We start from the raw sequence: 16,946 nt of genomic DNA on the forward strand, positions 1-16,946 counted from the left end.
AACTGGCTCTACTCCAGACTAGCTTTTCTTTGTCTTTTTATTGAGAAAGAAAAGACAACCAAGCTTCTGGAGTGTAGGGATTGTCTTGTATTTGCATCCAAAGGTTGATCAGTTTTGTCTGGTTTTTTGGATCTAACTCTTCCTGACTCCATTTGAGGTTTTCTTGGCAAAGATACTAGAGTGGTTTGCCATTTCCTACTCTAACTCATTTAACAGATAAGGAAACTGAGGGCAACCAGGGTAACTTGTCCAGGATCACCCAACTAGTAAGTGTATGAGGTCCTGACTCCAGGCCCACTCACCTAACTGTCCCTCATCTGGTCCTGTTAAATAATAAATTCAGTGAGATCAGGGAGTGCATTTTATTAAAGTAACCTGCTCACAAAATTTAACCTTTAGAAGAGATATCATTTGGGCTCAGCATATATTAAGTGACTAATAAGTGCATTATCTCATCTAATATTTTCTTTGTAGTTATTTTTAATATCTACGTAAAATTTTCTCTTAAATATCTCCTTTATATGTAGATGTAACCCAGGATTCTTAAAGACTATATACAAAGTTATGACAGGTCCTAAACTGCCATTAATTCCACAGTTTTATCTCTTTCTATCTCTCTGGAACTTGGGAAGAAGAGGATCAGACAATGGGGACAGCATGACAGAAGATCTGGTCATTTTAGCTGGCACAGCCCTAGTGTACGCACCAAGCACGTCTCCTTGCTCAGGGATCAAAGAAGTCAGGTCCTTGATGATCTGGTTCACATCCAGCATGTCACTCTACAAAGGAAAAGATCATGGAATTAGGGACTTTGGAATCCTTTTCAGCTTTTTTTAGAGAGGAGAGGAGAAAAGTGCCATCCCAGGAGAGTAAAGATGAATTGAACTTTCCTGAGTTGGGGGAGATGTGAAAGATTAAGATACTTGTGCTCACAATCTGCAGCAAACTGTACCAAGGGAACTCACAGATGGGGGAAGTAGAAAAGGGATAGAGAAAGAGCAGACCCAAGTCTTGACAATGGACATTCACAATCAGAGGGAGAAATATGATTCAGGCAAAAGAAGAAACAGGACAAATCATTGTCAAAAATGAGTAAGACCCACGTAAGAATTGGGGATCCCAAGAGGGACTTCCCTTCCCTCTGACATAAAACATTACATTTACTTCTCTAACCCTCTCCTTCAATTCTGTTCTCCACAATGGTCATTGTATGGTAATTTTGTAATATTTCATATTCACATATGCTTTATCTGCTTCTGTGGGATGGCAAATTCAAAGAGAGCAAGGGCTGCATTTTATTAAAGAATCACTGAGTTGTAGAATTTTATCTTTAGAAGGTATATGACTTGGGCATCTATTCTAATTTTCACTCCTGATAAATTCCACCAATAACATCTCCAACAAGTGGCCATCCAGCCTCTGCTTAAAGATCTTTAGTGAAGGTAAACCTACTACCCCTTGAGATGGTCCATTCTAATTTCAGACATTTCCAATTGTTACGGAGTTTCTCTTTAAGCAAAAATGAAGCCCTTCTCTCCAAAACTTTTATCTACCATCCTTATGGGAAAACCAGAAAAGTCCTGGTTTCTCTTTTCTTTTATAGTCCTTCATTGACTTGAAGACATTTCTTTTTTTATTTTATTTTAATAGTATTTTACTTTTCAAATATATGCAAAGACAGTATTCAACATTCACTTTGCAAAACTTTGTATTCCAAATTTTTTTCCTCTTCTCTTCCCCTGCCCCCTGTCCCCAAGGCACCAACTAAATATAGATTAAATATGTAATTCTTCTAAACATATTTACATATTTGTCATATTGTACAAAAAAATCAGGTCAAAAGAGAAAAAAGGAAAGAAAGAAAAACAAAAAAAAGCAAACAAACAAAAACAATAAAAAGGTGAAAACACTATGCTTCAATCCACATTCAGTCTCCATTGTCCTCTCTCTGGATGCAGATGGCACTTTCCATCGCAGGTCTATTGGAATTGCCTTGAATCCTTTCACTGTTGAAAAGAGCCAAGTCCATCACAATGATCATCACCTAATCTTGTTGTTGCCACGTACAATGTTCTCTTGGTTCTGCTCACTTCACTTAGCATCAAACCATGTAAGTCTTTCCAGGCTTTTCTAAAAACAGCTTACTCATCATTTCTTATTGAAGACATCTCTTTTGTAACTACTACTCTTTTCTCCAGGCTACACAGCTCCAATTGCTTCAAATGATATGTCAAGGTTTTCAATCCCTTTATCATCCAGATTGCCTTTATGTGGACTCAAGAGAGAGCTTGCTAATGTGTTTCCTTAAAAGAAGTGGCCAAAGCGGGCACAGATTTACAGGTGAAGCCCGATGAGTCAGAGGACCATAGTCCTTTATTCTAGATAATGTACCTCTTTTGACAGAGGCCATTCATATCCATGTCCACTATGTAGATATGTAGACATGCAAAGACATAGATATAGCATCAGAGTTGAGGATAATTCTGACTCAACCATACCCATGGAATAAAACTGAAGTATGCATCTTTTAAAACAGGGAATGATATGTCATATCTATTTCATGCCTATAAATTCCTCAGTTTATCATTTAAGATCCTCCATCATCTGACTCCAATTTCCCTTTCTAACCTTATTTAAAATTCTTTGCCCAAATCTATCATACAGCCAAATTGTCCTACTATCCAGGAGCCGATGGTCCATATTAACCTATTATGGCCAGAGAAGATTTCCTTCTATCTCTCTGCATTCTGATCTTCCTTTTAGACTTGACTCAGGAGTCACTACCTGTGCCTTGGAGGCACCGATTCCCACTGTTTCAGATTTACTTTTTGTGCAGGCTGCCTCTGCCCCAATAGAACAACAGCTTCTTGAGGTCAGAGACTGGTTTTTGTGTTGTTTCATTTTTGTCTTCTAAAGTTCTAAAACAGCGTGATATCTTGGTCATCGTGGGTTACTGTTGCTCAGTTGTTTGGGATCCTCTTGGCAAAGATATTGGAGCTGTTTGCCATTTCCTCTTCCAGCTCATTTTCCAGATGAAAAAACTAAGGCAAACAGGTTAAATGACTTGCCCAGGGTTACATGTAGGAAATATCTGAGACCAGAATTCAAACTCATGAAAAGGAATCTTTCTGACTCCAGGCTCAGCATTCTATTTACTTCCCTTAATAAACAATTCATTCTGAATAAATGTAAAGATATTATTTTTAAAATCAACTTCACAAGTATAAAATGAGGGAAATATTGCTTGACAACAGTTCCTAAGAAAAATGTCTTGGATTCCCTAGATAAAATGTAAGTCAACAAGGACAAGGCAGCCCCCAGATAAAGTTGTCTTATGCTACATTAAGAGAGGCAGTATCCAGGATAAATGAGGTCTGCTATACTTATGTAAGAACTCATTTGGATGACTGTTCAGTAACTATTTTAGGAAAATCACCAATAAGCTGGATTATGTCTATAAGAGGGCTACTCGGAGGGTGAGAGAAAAAGAGGATCACTTGAAGGGCCTCCAGATAGCCAAAATGGAGAAAACAAGATGGTACTAGGATGTAACAAGTATCTTTAAGTATTTGAAGAGTCATTTGAAGGGTCAACAGGTATTAAAATTATTCTGCTTGGTCACCAGTGAGAGACATAGGAACAAAAGTTAAAAGATTCAGTGGCAGATTTAGGCTTGATGTATGGAAAATTTCTATAGAGTTATCACAAAGTAGGCTAGAATGCTTTGGAATATAGTGGGTTCCTCCACCTGGCAGTCTTTAAACAAAAGTTGGATGACCTTTACCCTCAAGGGAATAGGGGGTATTGTTGTTCAAGAGTGGTTAGAAAAATATGGCCGAGAGGAGGGATAATATGCTGCTGCTACTACTGCGCTGACAATGACTACAAACATGACAACAACCACTACACTACAACCATTATTACTTGTAACAACAACAACAACTACTACTACTACCATTAACACCACTACCACCACCACCACTATTACTACTAACTACTACTACTATGATTGCTACTACCACTAACTACTACTAGTATTACTAACTACTACTACTATTGCTACTACCACTAACTACTACTAGTATTACTAACTACTATTGCTACCACTACTGCTTTCATTACTACAACAACAAACACCATGACCACTACTACAACTATACCACTGATGATGATGATACCATTTTTGCAGTGCTTTCAGGATTGGATAGAGAGCTGGCTTCAGAGCCAGGAAGTCCAGGGATATGGGGGAGATTGGTTCAAAACCTGCCTTTGACACATACTAGCTCTATGTCACTTGCCTCTCAGTTGTATAGACAACTGCTGAAGACTTGCAGAGTCAGTGCCTCGCATAAGAGAGTTTCCTCATCTAAGAAGTTCATAGATCAGTAAAATCACAGGTTCAGTTTCTGCCCCTAAAGATCGCAATAGGTAGACCCTAGAGATTCTGGGACATTAGTTTGGGTTTTTTTTTTGGGGGGGGGTGGAGGGAGGGAAGCCAGTGTGCATATGTCCATGTCTGTGGGCACATGACTGTGTGCAAATGTTTGAATTTATATATATTCTGTCCCGCTGTGCATGACTATGCATGTGAGCACGGGTGTGTGCATAGGAATGTACATGATATGTGTGTTTCTCTTTTTTGCAACTACCAAAAAAGTAGAGGGCAGAGAAGCAAAAATGGCATTCTATAAATCAAACCACTTTAGTCCTGGGGGAAAAAAACAGGCTCCAGAAAATTGTTTGGAGGCAAACAGTCTCTCCCTGAACCTCAATTACAAGCTGAGGTGAAGACAGTTCACCTTTCCTTTCCCCACACCCTCCCCTACCATCATCACCAGAGAAAGACACTTCTTTTTCTACCTTATGCTGGTCTCTTTCCCAAGCAAACTAAAAAAAAAGGATTTTATGAGTAGTTGTAACCAAGGAGTCCTGAAAAACCTAAAAGTCCACATAATAAACTATTTTCATTTCATTGAGGGGGAGAACAAGGTCCAGAGAGAGGGACTGGCTCAATGTAAATCATTAGTAAATCAGTGATGAATTTAAGACTAGGGAGAAAGGCTTCTTTCTGATTTTAAGTCGAGGGTGCTTTGGCTTAGCTATGGTCAAGTATGGCACTGTACAGTGTGCTTTCTAGAGCCCCATACTGAGGTGCCAAAATGTACCGTCCTGACTAGCTCTCGGGAGGATCTCGGGAGCAGTCTTGGTCTTAGTGGAGGAGTGAAGGAGGCAGGAGACTCACCAGGATGGCCAAAGATGGAGTCCATTTATTTCCAGCCCTCTCAGCCCCCAAATATCTTAGTATGATACATCACCACAGCACACTGAGCAAGTGATAACCATAAGCACCTGCTATTGATATGTAAATGCCTCTTTACTGTAAGTATCCCTTGCTTCAGGTAGAACACAGGTTGTCACCACCCCCTGACTTCTCAGGAAGGCGGAGAACCCTTGGGGAGATGGGGAGCCAAACCAGACATTGTCAGCAGGTTCCCTCTGGGCTGAAGGGTCTTATACCTCACCCACAGTTCCCCCACTATCTGCAGCCCTCTACAGCACTGGACATATGTTTCCACCACTCAGACAAAACATCTTTCAATGTCTCCCCTTCCTAGCCAGGTGATTCACTTGTCAGAGTACTGGGACTGCAGACAGGCCCAGACCTGAGCTCAGAGATACCTCCTAACTGGGCAGTCCTGGGTAAGTCACTTAATCACTATCTCAGTTTCCCTCATGTGTAAAATAGCACCCACTTGTCAGATTGCTATGATTACAAAAACATTTGTAAAGCACTTTCCAAACTTTAAGAACTACATAAATTCTACTGCTTACATATTACTTATTAGGACACCCTTCTAGCACTAGAGTCTACAAAAATGACATCTCCCTTCCATACACTGTATTTGTTTAAATACAATAATACATGTGCATATATGTATGTGTATATGTATATAGACAAAGAGATGTATATATATATATATAATATATATTTGTAGATATATAGATAAGATATATTTTGATACGTGGATATACCCCCAGTCTTAGTATAGTTTTATTTTAATAATTTAAAATTGTATATGTGTATACATAAACAAATGTGCATTTGTATAGACATGCATGTATGTGGTGCATGATAGGTTTGTATATAAATACATGTGTATGTTCATGCATGGAAAACATATGTGCATGTGTTATACTTATTGATGTATTGCAGTCTTCCCCATTCAAAAAAAAAGGTTTTTTTGAGGTCAAGCTCTAATATTGGTCTTTATAAACGCAGTGGCTAGCACAGTGTTTACTTCACAATAGGTATTTAACAAATGCCTATTGATTTGACTGATCATCCATCTAAAATACCGCTTTTTAATGGTTTACAGGCCCCAGTGAGAGGTTCTGCCATTCTTTTGATTTACTTCCTATTCTGGAAGTCCTCCGTGGGTTCTCAAAACTAAGATTCTCAGCCAGGACCCTAAATAAAGACAAGCCTGAGGAAGATTCTTATCTCTTCATTTCAAGACCAACTAAGGACCTGCCATGAATTCCCTACACCAAACTACCTGGCTCTGCAGGGATACACACAGACAAGCATCACCCCAAAGAAACTTGTATTCTCAGAAAAAGAAAGCAAGATAAATCTCCCCTTGCCCAAGGTCTAAGACTCCTGCTGATAAGAAAACACACAATCAGTACCCTGGAGAGAGACCACTGCTCTCAGAGGGAAAATCTGATGAGGCAGTATTCTAGAGAAGTGACCAATCTCTCCCAACCTTAATTTCTTCATTTAAAAAAAAATCCAACAGGATTATTGTGAAGACTGAATAAGTTAAGGGGTAAAATGCACTCAGCAAATCTTACTTAAGGCAATCTATAAATCTTCATTGCCATGGTCATTATTATCCTCATCAACATCACCATCATTATCATCACCATCATTATGAAGCAGTTATCCTTGAAGCAGCATCAAGAAACCAGTAAGGAGTAGGGGTCCCTCTGAGGAATTTATATAATGATGCTGGTGATGCTAAAAAGAGGCAGTGGGTTAGTGATAACAACAATGGATATCAGGTGAGAGAAATAGGATTTGATTTCTGGCTTCCTACCTATGGGAATTTAGAAAAGCCCTTAAATGAAAGAAATAGGATTCAAAAGGACATTCTAATCCCTGGAATCCAATAAAGTAAAATTTGATATGAATAAGTGTAAATTCTTATATCTGGGTTAAAAAACTTTACAAATATAAGATAGGAAAGGCGTGGCAGTTCAAATGAAAAAAAGAAATTTGAAGGTTTGAGTGGACTACATATTCAATAGAACAGTGTGATATGGCAAACAGGAGAGCTAGTGAGATAGGATATATTAAGATAGGTAAAAGGACATCCAAGATTAGGAAGATGATAAAATCTGCTTGATGGAATCACATCTGGAATATTGTGTTTAATTCTTGGGACTGATCTTCAGGATAGAACAGAGTTTGAAGGAGTTTTGGGATGCATGTTACTCATGTACACACATACATATGTATATATGAGCATGTGTATGTATGCAAATGTATAAGTATATTTTGTTGTCCTTCATTCTTGAGGAAAACCAAAGGATATCACTATGTTGGGATCCAACTGTGACTAGTCAGATCAATATGTGCTCTGAAGGTTCTACCACAAGTCAGACGCAAATACTGAACGTTTGGGGTGGAGATGTCTCTAAGTTTGTACATTCCGTATTTCTTTTGAGCTACCCCAATTTTGCTTTACTCATAGAGCACAGCAGCTTCTTTAATGTGGGTGGTCCTTTACCAGAGTCTCCCATGTCACATAATTATGAAACACACATTAACATATATACATATAGATTTCCTATCTAATCTTGCAGATTTATTTTATGCACTTAAAAATATTATGTTGAGAGGGGTCCATAGATGTTTGTCTCCATCATTAGAATGCAAGCTCCATGAAGGCAGGGACCATTTTTCTGTCTTTCTCTATGTTCCCAGAATTTAGGTGCCTGGCACATTAATAAATTATTGCTGAATAACTGAATGGTCAGACAAGAGATTTGATCACAGGCCTGCTGAATCTATAAGTGCTGCTCTATCCTTATACAGCAGCTAAGTGCTACATAAAGAATTAGACCTGGGATCAGGAAGACTCCACTTCTTGAGTTCAAATCCAGTCTCAGTCACTTGCTATCTATGTGACCCTGGCCAAGTCACTTAACCCTGTTTGCCTCAGTTTCCTTATCTGTAAAATGAGCTGGAGAAGGTAATGTCAAGGCACTTTAGTATCTTTGCTAAGAAAACTTTAAATGGGCTCACAGGACTGAGACGGCCGAACAATAATAACATCCTTTACACAGCTTTAGAGACACATGGGTTCCGGTTTACCATCGTCCTCCCTCTTGTGCGTTCTTTGTCCGAAGATAAGGCAGGAGCTCTCTGACAGTGAAAACCATCTTCCTCCCTTATAACTGCCTTGAGCCCCCGAGGGTAGGAAGTTCTGGAAGATAGCTCGCCAGCCTCACTCCTTTATCCAGGGCTGCCCTTCCTTCCTTCTGCATGAGGGATTTATTTTTGTAAGCCTCATTTCACCCCACCAAGAAAATATCAGAGAGAAATTCATTTTCCTTTGAAGAGTGTTCTGGGAAACAGAGCAATTAGCGTGATCTGAAGGTGGCGGGTACTATCAGCTGCAATTCAATTATGGCCCTTCAATACAGAGCTGGGCTGGCCAGTCGGCTGAGCGGTGGGAAGCAGGCAGGGGGCTGGTAGGCAGCAGCCAATAACTGTGCAGGCCAAAGCATTGCAGGAAGAAGGAAGAAATCAGATTACAGGGATCCAAAGCAATCTGCGTGTGGGAAATCACAGTGGCCTTCAGAGCGTCCTTGGGCCAGTGGGACTGCAAGTCTTAAAGGACAGGGCTGGTTTGTGGTTTCGTTTGTTCAAGGGGGGGAAACAATCCATTTCCCTAGGTTCTCAGGGGTTGGAAGAGACTTTGGAAGTCCTTTAATCCAAATGACACTCAAGAAGGAATGTGTTTTCACAACAGTAAGTATTTATCAGGCACCTACAGTGTGTAAGGCACTGTGCTGGGCAGTGAGGACACAAGGATAAAATTAAAACATAATCCTTCTCTAAAACAGTCAAGGAATTGACGTCCCACTAGAGAAGTCAGTCACTGAGCGTTCCTGGAGGGGAGGAATGGAGCCATTTGTTTCTTCTGTCAGAGAGTTGACAAGCAGTGCTAGGCCCTGTGCTAAGTGCTCAGCAGGATTCAAAGGAAGACAAGGGAAAAAAGTCCCTGTCCTTAGGTGTCTTGCACTCAAATGGCAGACACCACATGTAAATAAAGGGCTTGCTCAAAATTGAATACAAAGTGGATGGAGGGCTATATGAAAGGAGAAGGCCGGAACAGTCGGGGGTACCTAGAGAGGCCTCCCCTCCCCTTGAGTAAACACAAGATCATCTGAGACAGAAAGGATATACAATAAGCTCTTTGACAAGCTGCCATGAAAATTCTTCAAGTGATGAGGAAATCACTACTTCCCAAGGAGGCCCCTTCAACTTTTCAGACAGACTTAATTATTAGCACGGTTTCCCTCCATAGGCCAAATTTTGCTCTCCCTCATCCCCCACTATTCTTAGTTTTGCTCCCTAAGAAGAGGCAGAAAAAGCCCTAAATCACTGAAGCTGGGATTTGTGTTGTGTGATTTATATCATCAGTGGGCAAACACATGATGTAACTGAGATAAGACTAAGCCATGGGGTTTCATGTGTTCTCTCCACCACAGCTGGAGCCCTAGCCCTGGTCCTAGACTGAACTCAATCCCTGACCCCAGACTGAGACCTAATACAAGTCCCTGGGTGACTCAACCTATTTCCTCATCTTAAGATGGCCTCTGAGTTTCTTTTGCAGCCCTAGATCCCTGATTCTATGATTTTCACCAGCTGTCTCATAAATACGTGCTATGTATCACAAGGGTGAGAAAATATGTGTGAAGAGACACATCATGGAGCCTGTCAGTGGTTGGAAGAGAGGTTGCCTTTAGATACATGGAGGTTGCTGCAACATCCAGACGAGGCTTTTGTGAAACTGGCACCCATGGCATCAGGGTGGCATAGAAGATAGTTAAATTCTTAGCTCCCAAACTCCCCATTTTCCTTGACTTGACAGTTATGTGTGTATCTCCACAAGCAGTTGTCATGCACATTACATATGTGCATACATGTACTCACCCACCCCAACCACCCGTTGCTCCTCTGGGTGTCATAGTCTCAGACAGCGAAACCTGGATGATTTTTGAAAATGACAAAACAGGAACTATCCCCACCATGAAGAAGCACAAGGTTCTAACCTAACACAGTTCAGCCTTCCGAATTTCAATGAGATTGCTGTAACTTTGAAAGTCCAATTCCAAATTCATTTTTTCAACTGGGTTAAAACAACAATGCTGGTAATGCTTCTGAAAGACTTTTATAAGTGTAATCCCTGTCCCAATTCCCTTGCTCCACTTGTGAAGGGAATTTTGTTAAGCAAACAGCACTTTTAAAGTGGTGATTATTTCCATGGGGAAGCCACTCACAAGCTTCTATTTTCCATGATACCTAGCACAGAACTGGTCACATAAGTGATTAGCACTCAAAAAATCATGTAGTCTTATTATGTCGGACCTGAAAGGGTCCTTAGATCTTAGAACATAGAATGTCTGAGCCAGAAAGGGGCTTTATAGATCATGGAATGAAATATCCTAATTTAAAACTGAGACGTAGAGAATGAAATAATTTGCCTGAGGACACACAGCTAAATTGATTCCTCATGTACAAGCACGAACACTGGAAGCTCCTAGAAATTAGGGACTGAATCTCAGTAATTTTCTACATTGTCACAATTCTTGCCCTATTCCAATTTATTCTTCATGTAGATGCCAAAGTGATTTTCTTAAAGTATATGTCTGACCATGTCATTGCCCTATTCAATAAATTCAGTGACTACCCCACTGACTCCAAATCAAAAATAAACTATATCTGACAAGCAAAGCACTTCCAAACTGGCCCTTCCTCACCTTCTAGTCTTATTTATTTCTCTCTTCTGGGGATTCTACAGTTTATTGATTGAGTCTCCTGTGCTTAGTAGAATGTGATTCCTCTTCACCTCTACTTCTTAGAATCCCTGATGTCCCTTAAGATTTAGCTTTCTCTGCCAGGGACTTACAAGAACTGATGCTAAGTGAAATGAATAGAACAAGAAGATCATTATACACAGCAACAAGACTATATGATGATCAATTCTGATGGATGTGGCTCTCCTCCACAAAGAGATGATTCAGAGCAGTTCCAACGATCTTGTGATGAAAAAGCCATTTACACCCAGAGAGAAGACTGAGAACTGAATGTGGTTCATAACATAGCTTTTTCACTCTTTTTGTTGTTGGCTTGCATTTTATTTTCTTTCTCATTTTTTCTTGTTTGATTTGATTTTTCACATGTGGCAAGATAATTGTATAAATATATATGCATATATTAGATTTAACATATTTCTACCATGTTTAACATATCATTGTTAATGATGGACTACTTGCCATCTAGGGGAGGGGGTAGGGAAAGGGGGGAAATTGGAAGACAAGTTTTGCAAGGGTTAATGTTGAAAAATTATCCATGCATATGTTTTGAAAATAAAAAGCTTTAATTAAAAAACAAAAACAAAAAAGATTTAGCTTTCTGCAGAAGGCTTTCCCTGTCCCTCCAAGGCCATTCGTGCCTTCCCCTTTTAGGTTTCTTTGTATGTTTTCTCCCCTTGGAATATAAGGTCCTTGAGGGCAAGAATTGTTATGCATGCTTATATTTGTCATATATTTATCTCCAATGTTTAGCACAGTCCTGACTTTTTTCCTCCCACTCTCCTTCCCTCCCTCCCTTCTTCTCTTCTTTCCTTTCTTCTTCCATCTCCTCTTTCTCTATTTCTGTCCCTTTCTCTTTCTTTCTATGCATTTATCATATACTTAGGTTTAGTTGACTATCTAGTTATGGTATAAACTGTTGAGGGCAGGTACTTTTCTGTTTTTAGTCTTTGAGCTTAGAAAATACAGCAGGTACTTAATAAATGCTTACTGCCTAATTAACAAAGGACTATATGGAAGTAATTATTTAACCCAGGTTTTATAAGAAAAAAAAAAGAATTTAAGGGGCATTATCCATTGCCCCAAAAGAGAAAACAGTGGTGAAAGGGCATAGTGTATAATGGAAAGAAGACTAGACTGGACAAGCAGTATCCTGGGGATTTTAGGCCTGCATCACAAAGCAGTGCAACTTTGGGGAAATTATTTCATCCCACGTAGCCTCAGTTTTTTTTTTTTTTTCCCATCTATGGAACAATAATATCTGCCATACTGACCTTCCAGGGCTGAGTCTGAGTAAGACTGAGTGTGTAATGAACTGCAGAAACAACTGAAGAACGACTAAATATATAAACCTAGGCCATAGCGGCCCCCATTGTTATTTTTGTTCTACCAAGCTTCTGACTGCAGAACGGCAAATCTGTCTTTGGGAAATAAGTTTGGCAGCACCACAAGAGTCCATTTCTGCACAAGGGTGCCAAGTGTCTCCTGAGAGATATTTATCAAACCAATGAGAAGCCAGCTTAGTGTCAAGGAAAGCCCATTGGCATGGGCACTGGAAGATCTAGATTCTGGTTCTGATTCTGGCTTTAGTTCACACCAACTGTGTCACCTAGAAGAAATCTCTAGGCAGGCTCTTCCCATGTTGCTCTAGAGAAAGGTTTTTAACTTGGAGGTCTATGTTTTTTTAAAATATATTTTTAATAAGTATTTTTCAATATATTTGTCTTCCTTTGTAATTCTATGTTTTATACATTTAAAAATTTTATTCTGACATCAACAGGCTTTACCTCCTGAAAAAAAGTCTTACAAATAAATGCCCCTTAACCTTTTTTTTTTTTTTTTTGGATCAGAGAGAAGCTTATCACGAATAGAAACATAGTACATAGAAATCAGGTCAGCAGACAACATGGTAGACACCACTGGTTCTCAGGCTAGTAAGAATGAGTAAATTTAGCTGTGGAGTAATGGAAAGAATGCTGGTTCTAGAATTAGAAGGGCTGGATTCAAATTTTTCCCCTGGTGCTGTAGCCTCTGTATTTAGGAGTAAACCATTAAATAGCCTAGGGCTTTAATTTCCTCACATAAAAATAATCAGCATTTCTATAGTGCTTAACATGTGCCAGGAACTGTGCTACAGGCTTTAGAATCTCATTTGGTATTTGCAATTGTTTGCTTTTTCCTAGATTATCAATTTCTGTGCCTACTACCATTATAAAGAGAGTAAGATTTATACTGAATTCATAGTTGTAAATTTCCTTATACAGTGCTTTCCAGCCCAGATTTTGGGGGGAAATATGAGAAGCTGACAAGTAAATAATCACTATTTTCTAAATGAGGAAACTGAGAAAATGATTTTTCCAAGGTTAGAGAGTTACTCTGTGAAAGAAATGGAATGGACAGAATGGTTTCCTCTATGTCATGTTGCCCGCCTACAAGTCAAAAAGCAAGTTTTTGATATATTCGGTTACATTTTCCCAAAACATGATTATCCTATGTAGGATGCTGCTAGGTATAGTTTTCACAGAAGGACTATTGCTGGTTTCTCTCTTCAGAGGTAATCCCTCCAAGAGTTTTAACCTCTTTTGGTAAGTTGGCCCATCATTGTGCTAACATTTCTGAACTCTGTTCTAGCTCTGCTGTTCTGTGTTTTAAGGGCTCTTCCAGCCTTGACAACCTATGACCTAACATTCCAGACACCCAGGCTGTTTAGATGGGAACTAGAGAATATCCTAGGAAATGGGGCAGTATAGGGAGAGTGAGGACTGGGACAGTGAAAGATCTAAGTATCATCAATCTTCCCCTGGGAAACAGCTTCCCCAAAGAATCCTGTCCAGGAAAGAACAGTCCACATGCTTGGGCGTGGGCACTGGGAGAGAGAGAAAGATGGGGGGAGGGTATTACTTAACATAGTAAATGTTAAGTCATGCAATTATTTCTCTGATTGCTTCTAAAACTAGAACTCATCAAAAGCTCTCAGAGAATATTCTATCTTCTTTTCCCTGCATTGCAGAGTAGCTCTCCTCTGATGATCCTTGATGGGGGATGGGGGATGAGGGCAGTTGAGGATTTTGGGACTTGAATTTGTGAGTAAACATATATTCATGCAGGTGCATGCATGCAGGAAGTGTCCATGGGTTCAGGAGTGTGTGTATTCCTGAAGGGATCCATGTGCATGGATATATATGTGGTTTGTACAAATCTACATCCATGCTCATGTGTACAAGGACATTTTAATGTGTGAGCATGCATGATTGAGCAGGCAATTGTATTTGGATGTGTTGTGCACGAATTTGCATGTGTATGAACATTTGTACATATACTACATATTTTATATGAATTCATGTATCTCTAATATCTTTCTACATTCTGTGACTCACGTATGTGTTAAATTGTGCACTCTTCCCTGTTTGAAAGAATGGGAGGGACAAGCCCCCATTTTCTACATCACAGTTTCTTCTTATAATTAGGAACTTGGCAGCCATCCACCTACAGAGACAACTGTTCCAGTTAATGACACAATAGGTGATTTTACTTTATTTATTTAGCGTGGCATTTAAAAAAAATAGAGAATCTCTTCTCTAAGAAATCAGTGGCAATAATGAAAAATAGATTGTAGGCAGGCCATGGAAAACAGGGGCAATCTGGGCAAGAAAACCGCTGCTCTCAGGATCTCAAAGCCACTGAATGAGTTAGCCTTCTCTCAGATGCTTCCAGGACGATCCCAGCCAGCTCAACTATTAATTACATAATTCTGGGCAAGTCATTTCTCTTCTTCCAGTCTTAATATTCCATGTTCCACATTATAAAGTCTCTTTCCAGCTTTGACATTTTATAAGATCTCCATGAGTTTCCAGCCATCTTTTTTAATCAACTAATTCCTCCACTTAATTTGTGAAGGCAGAAGGCCCCTTTACGATAGTAGTATGATTGGCTCTGCTGTTCAAGCACCTTTTCATGTAACTGAAGATGGAGAACTTTCAAGTGTAAGAACAAGCATGACATCCCCTACATAGGGCTCATCCTAAGGGAAAATTACATTGATGGCCTCCGTTGCAGCGATATAGATGTTTATTGTTCAGTCTTGTCTGACTTTTCATGATCCCATTTTGGGAGGCTTTCTTGGCAAAGACACTGGAGTGATTTGTCATTTTCTTCTCCAGCTCATTTTACAGATGAGGAAACTTAAGAAAACAGGGTGAAGTGACTTGCCCAGGATCACACAGCTAGGAAATGTCTAAAGCCAAAATTTAACTCAAATCCTCCTGACTCCAAGCCTCATTTCTATCCATTGCATCACCTAGCATCAAGATAGATGTTTAGATACTCCATTTACTCACATACTTTCCTTTTCCATATATCTTTCCCTTCAACAACAAATTAACCTTCTTATGAATCAGCTAGGGACTAGGACTAGGGTTCAATCTTTGCCCAAGATTTAGGGATCATCTATGACTAGAGTCAGAAGCTTACCCAGTCTGATCCAGGCCAAGTCTTAATCAAGGACTGCAGGAAGAGCTCAGACTATGAAATGGTTTGATACCCATCTGTATAAAGACTTGCATATTATACTTTGAAGAGTAATTCTGATCCCCAACTTCCCAGAATTTTATCACAGAATTAGAGAATTAGAGAAAAGAATTTATTATAAGGGACTAGTAGACATTTTCTCTAACTTATACCCAAAATATGAGTTCTCACTTTCATATACCCAACAACTGATCATTCAGACCTTGCATGAAGCATATGATGAGGGAGAGAACCCTCCATACCCCTCCTTGCATTACCCTTAAATTTATCTCTTTGAACTTCTACTCATTACACTCTTGATTTTACCTCTTGGGATCACCCTGAAAAAATCTATTCCCTCTTCCACATCAAAAATTTTAAATTACTTGACAGTTATTATTTATCAGTTAAGTCATCTCCAGGCTAAACATCCCCAATTTCTTCAATCAGTCTCCAAGGCCTTCACTAGTCTATCTGCCCTTTCTTTGCAAACTTGACACACACACACATACATGTATCTATATTCGTATACATTTTATCTATATTTATATGTACACATTTATCTACAATATCTATATAATATCTATATATATGCAGATAAATATAGCTTTAAACTAGAGTGCTCTGAAATGAGTACTTTACATCTAAGCTTGACCAAGGCAATAAATAACTGAACTACCCCTTCCTTATTTCTAGCACTATGCCTATCTTAAAGCAAACCGTGATGGAATTAGGGTTCACATTCAGGTTTGGGGGTTTTTGTTTTGTTTTGGCTGCCATGGCCTTGTTGGCTCAAATGAGTTTTCAGCCCTTTACTAAAACCACTAGACTTTTTTTTAAGATAAAGTACTATCCAGCCATTCTGGAGAGCAATTTGGAACTATGCTCAAAGAGTTATCAAACTGTGCATACCTTTTGATCCAGCAGTGTTTCTACTGGGCTTATACCCCAAAGAGATACTAAAGAAAGGAAAAGGACCTGTATGTGCCAAAATGTTTGTAGCAGCCCTGTTTGTAGTGGCCAGAAACTGGAAAATGAAAGTATGTCCATCAATTGGAGAATGGTTGAGTAAATTGTGGTATATGAATGTTATGGAATATTATTGTTCTGTAAGAAATGACCAGCAGGATGAATACAGAGAGGACTGGCGAGACTTACATGAACTGATGCCGAGTGAAATGAGCAGAACCAGGAGATCATTATATACCTCAACAACGATACTGTTTGAGGATGTAAGTGGATGGAAGTGGATCTCTTCGATAAAGAGAGCCTTAATTGATCAAAGATGGACAGAAGCAGCTACACCCAAAGAAAGAATACTGGGAAATGAA

At 39.4% G+C, this 16,946-nt stretch overlaps 1 protein-coding gene across 1 annotated transcript in view; it reads right to left on the minus strand.

The window, feature by feature from the left end:
• TSNARE1 (t-SNARE domain containing 1) overlaps positions 1-16,946 on the minus strand; it is a 262,831-nt gene that overhangs the window by 16,389 nt on the left and 229,496 nt on the right. Inside the window, exon 9 of the mRNA XM_051971168.1 lies at positions 707-779. Within this exon, the coding sequence (XP_051827128.1) occupies positions 707-779 (73 nt within the window). The remainder of the gene's footprint in view (positions 1-706; positions 780-16,946) is intronic.

Source organism: Antechinus flavipes, chromosome 1 (genome assembly GCF_016432865.1).
Source record: "Antechinus flavipes isolate AdamAnt ecotype Samford, QLD, Australia chromosome 1, AdamAnt_v2, whole genome shotgun sequence".
Lineage (NCBI taxonomy): Eukaryota > Metazoa > Chordata > Mammalia > Dasyuromorphia > Dasyuridae > Antechinus > Antechinus flavipes.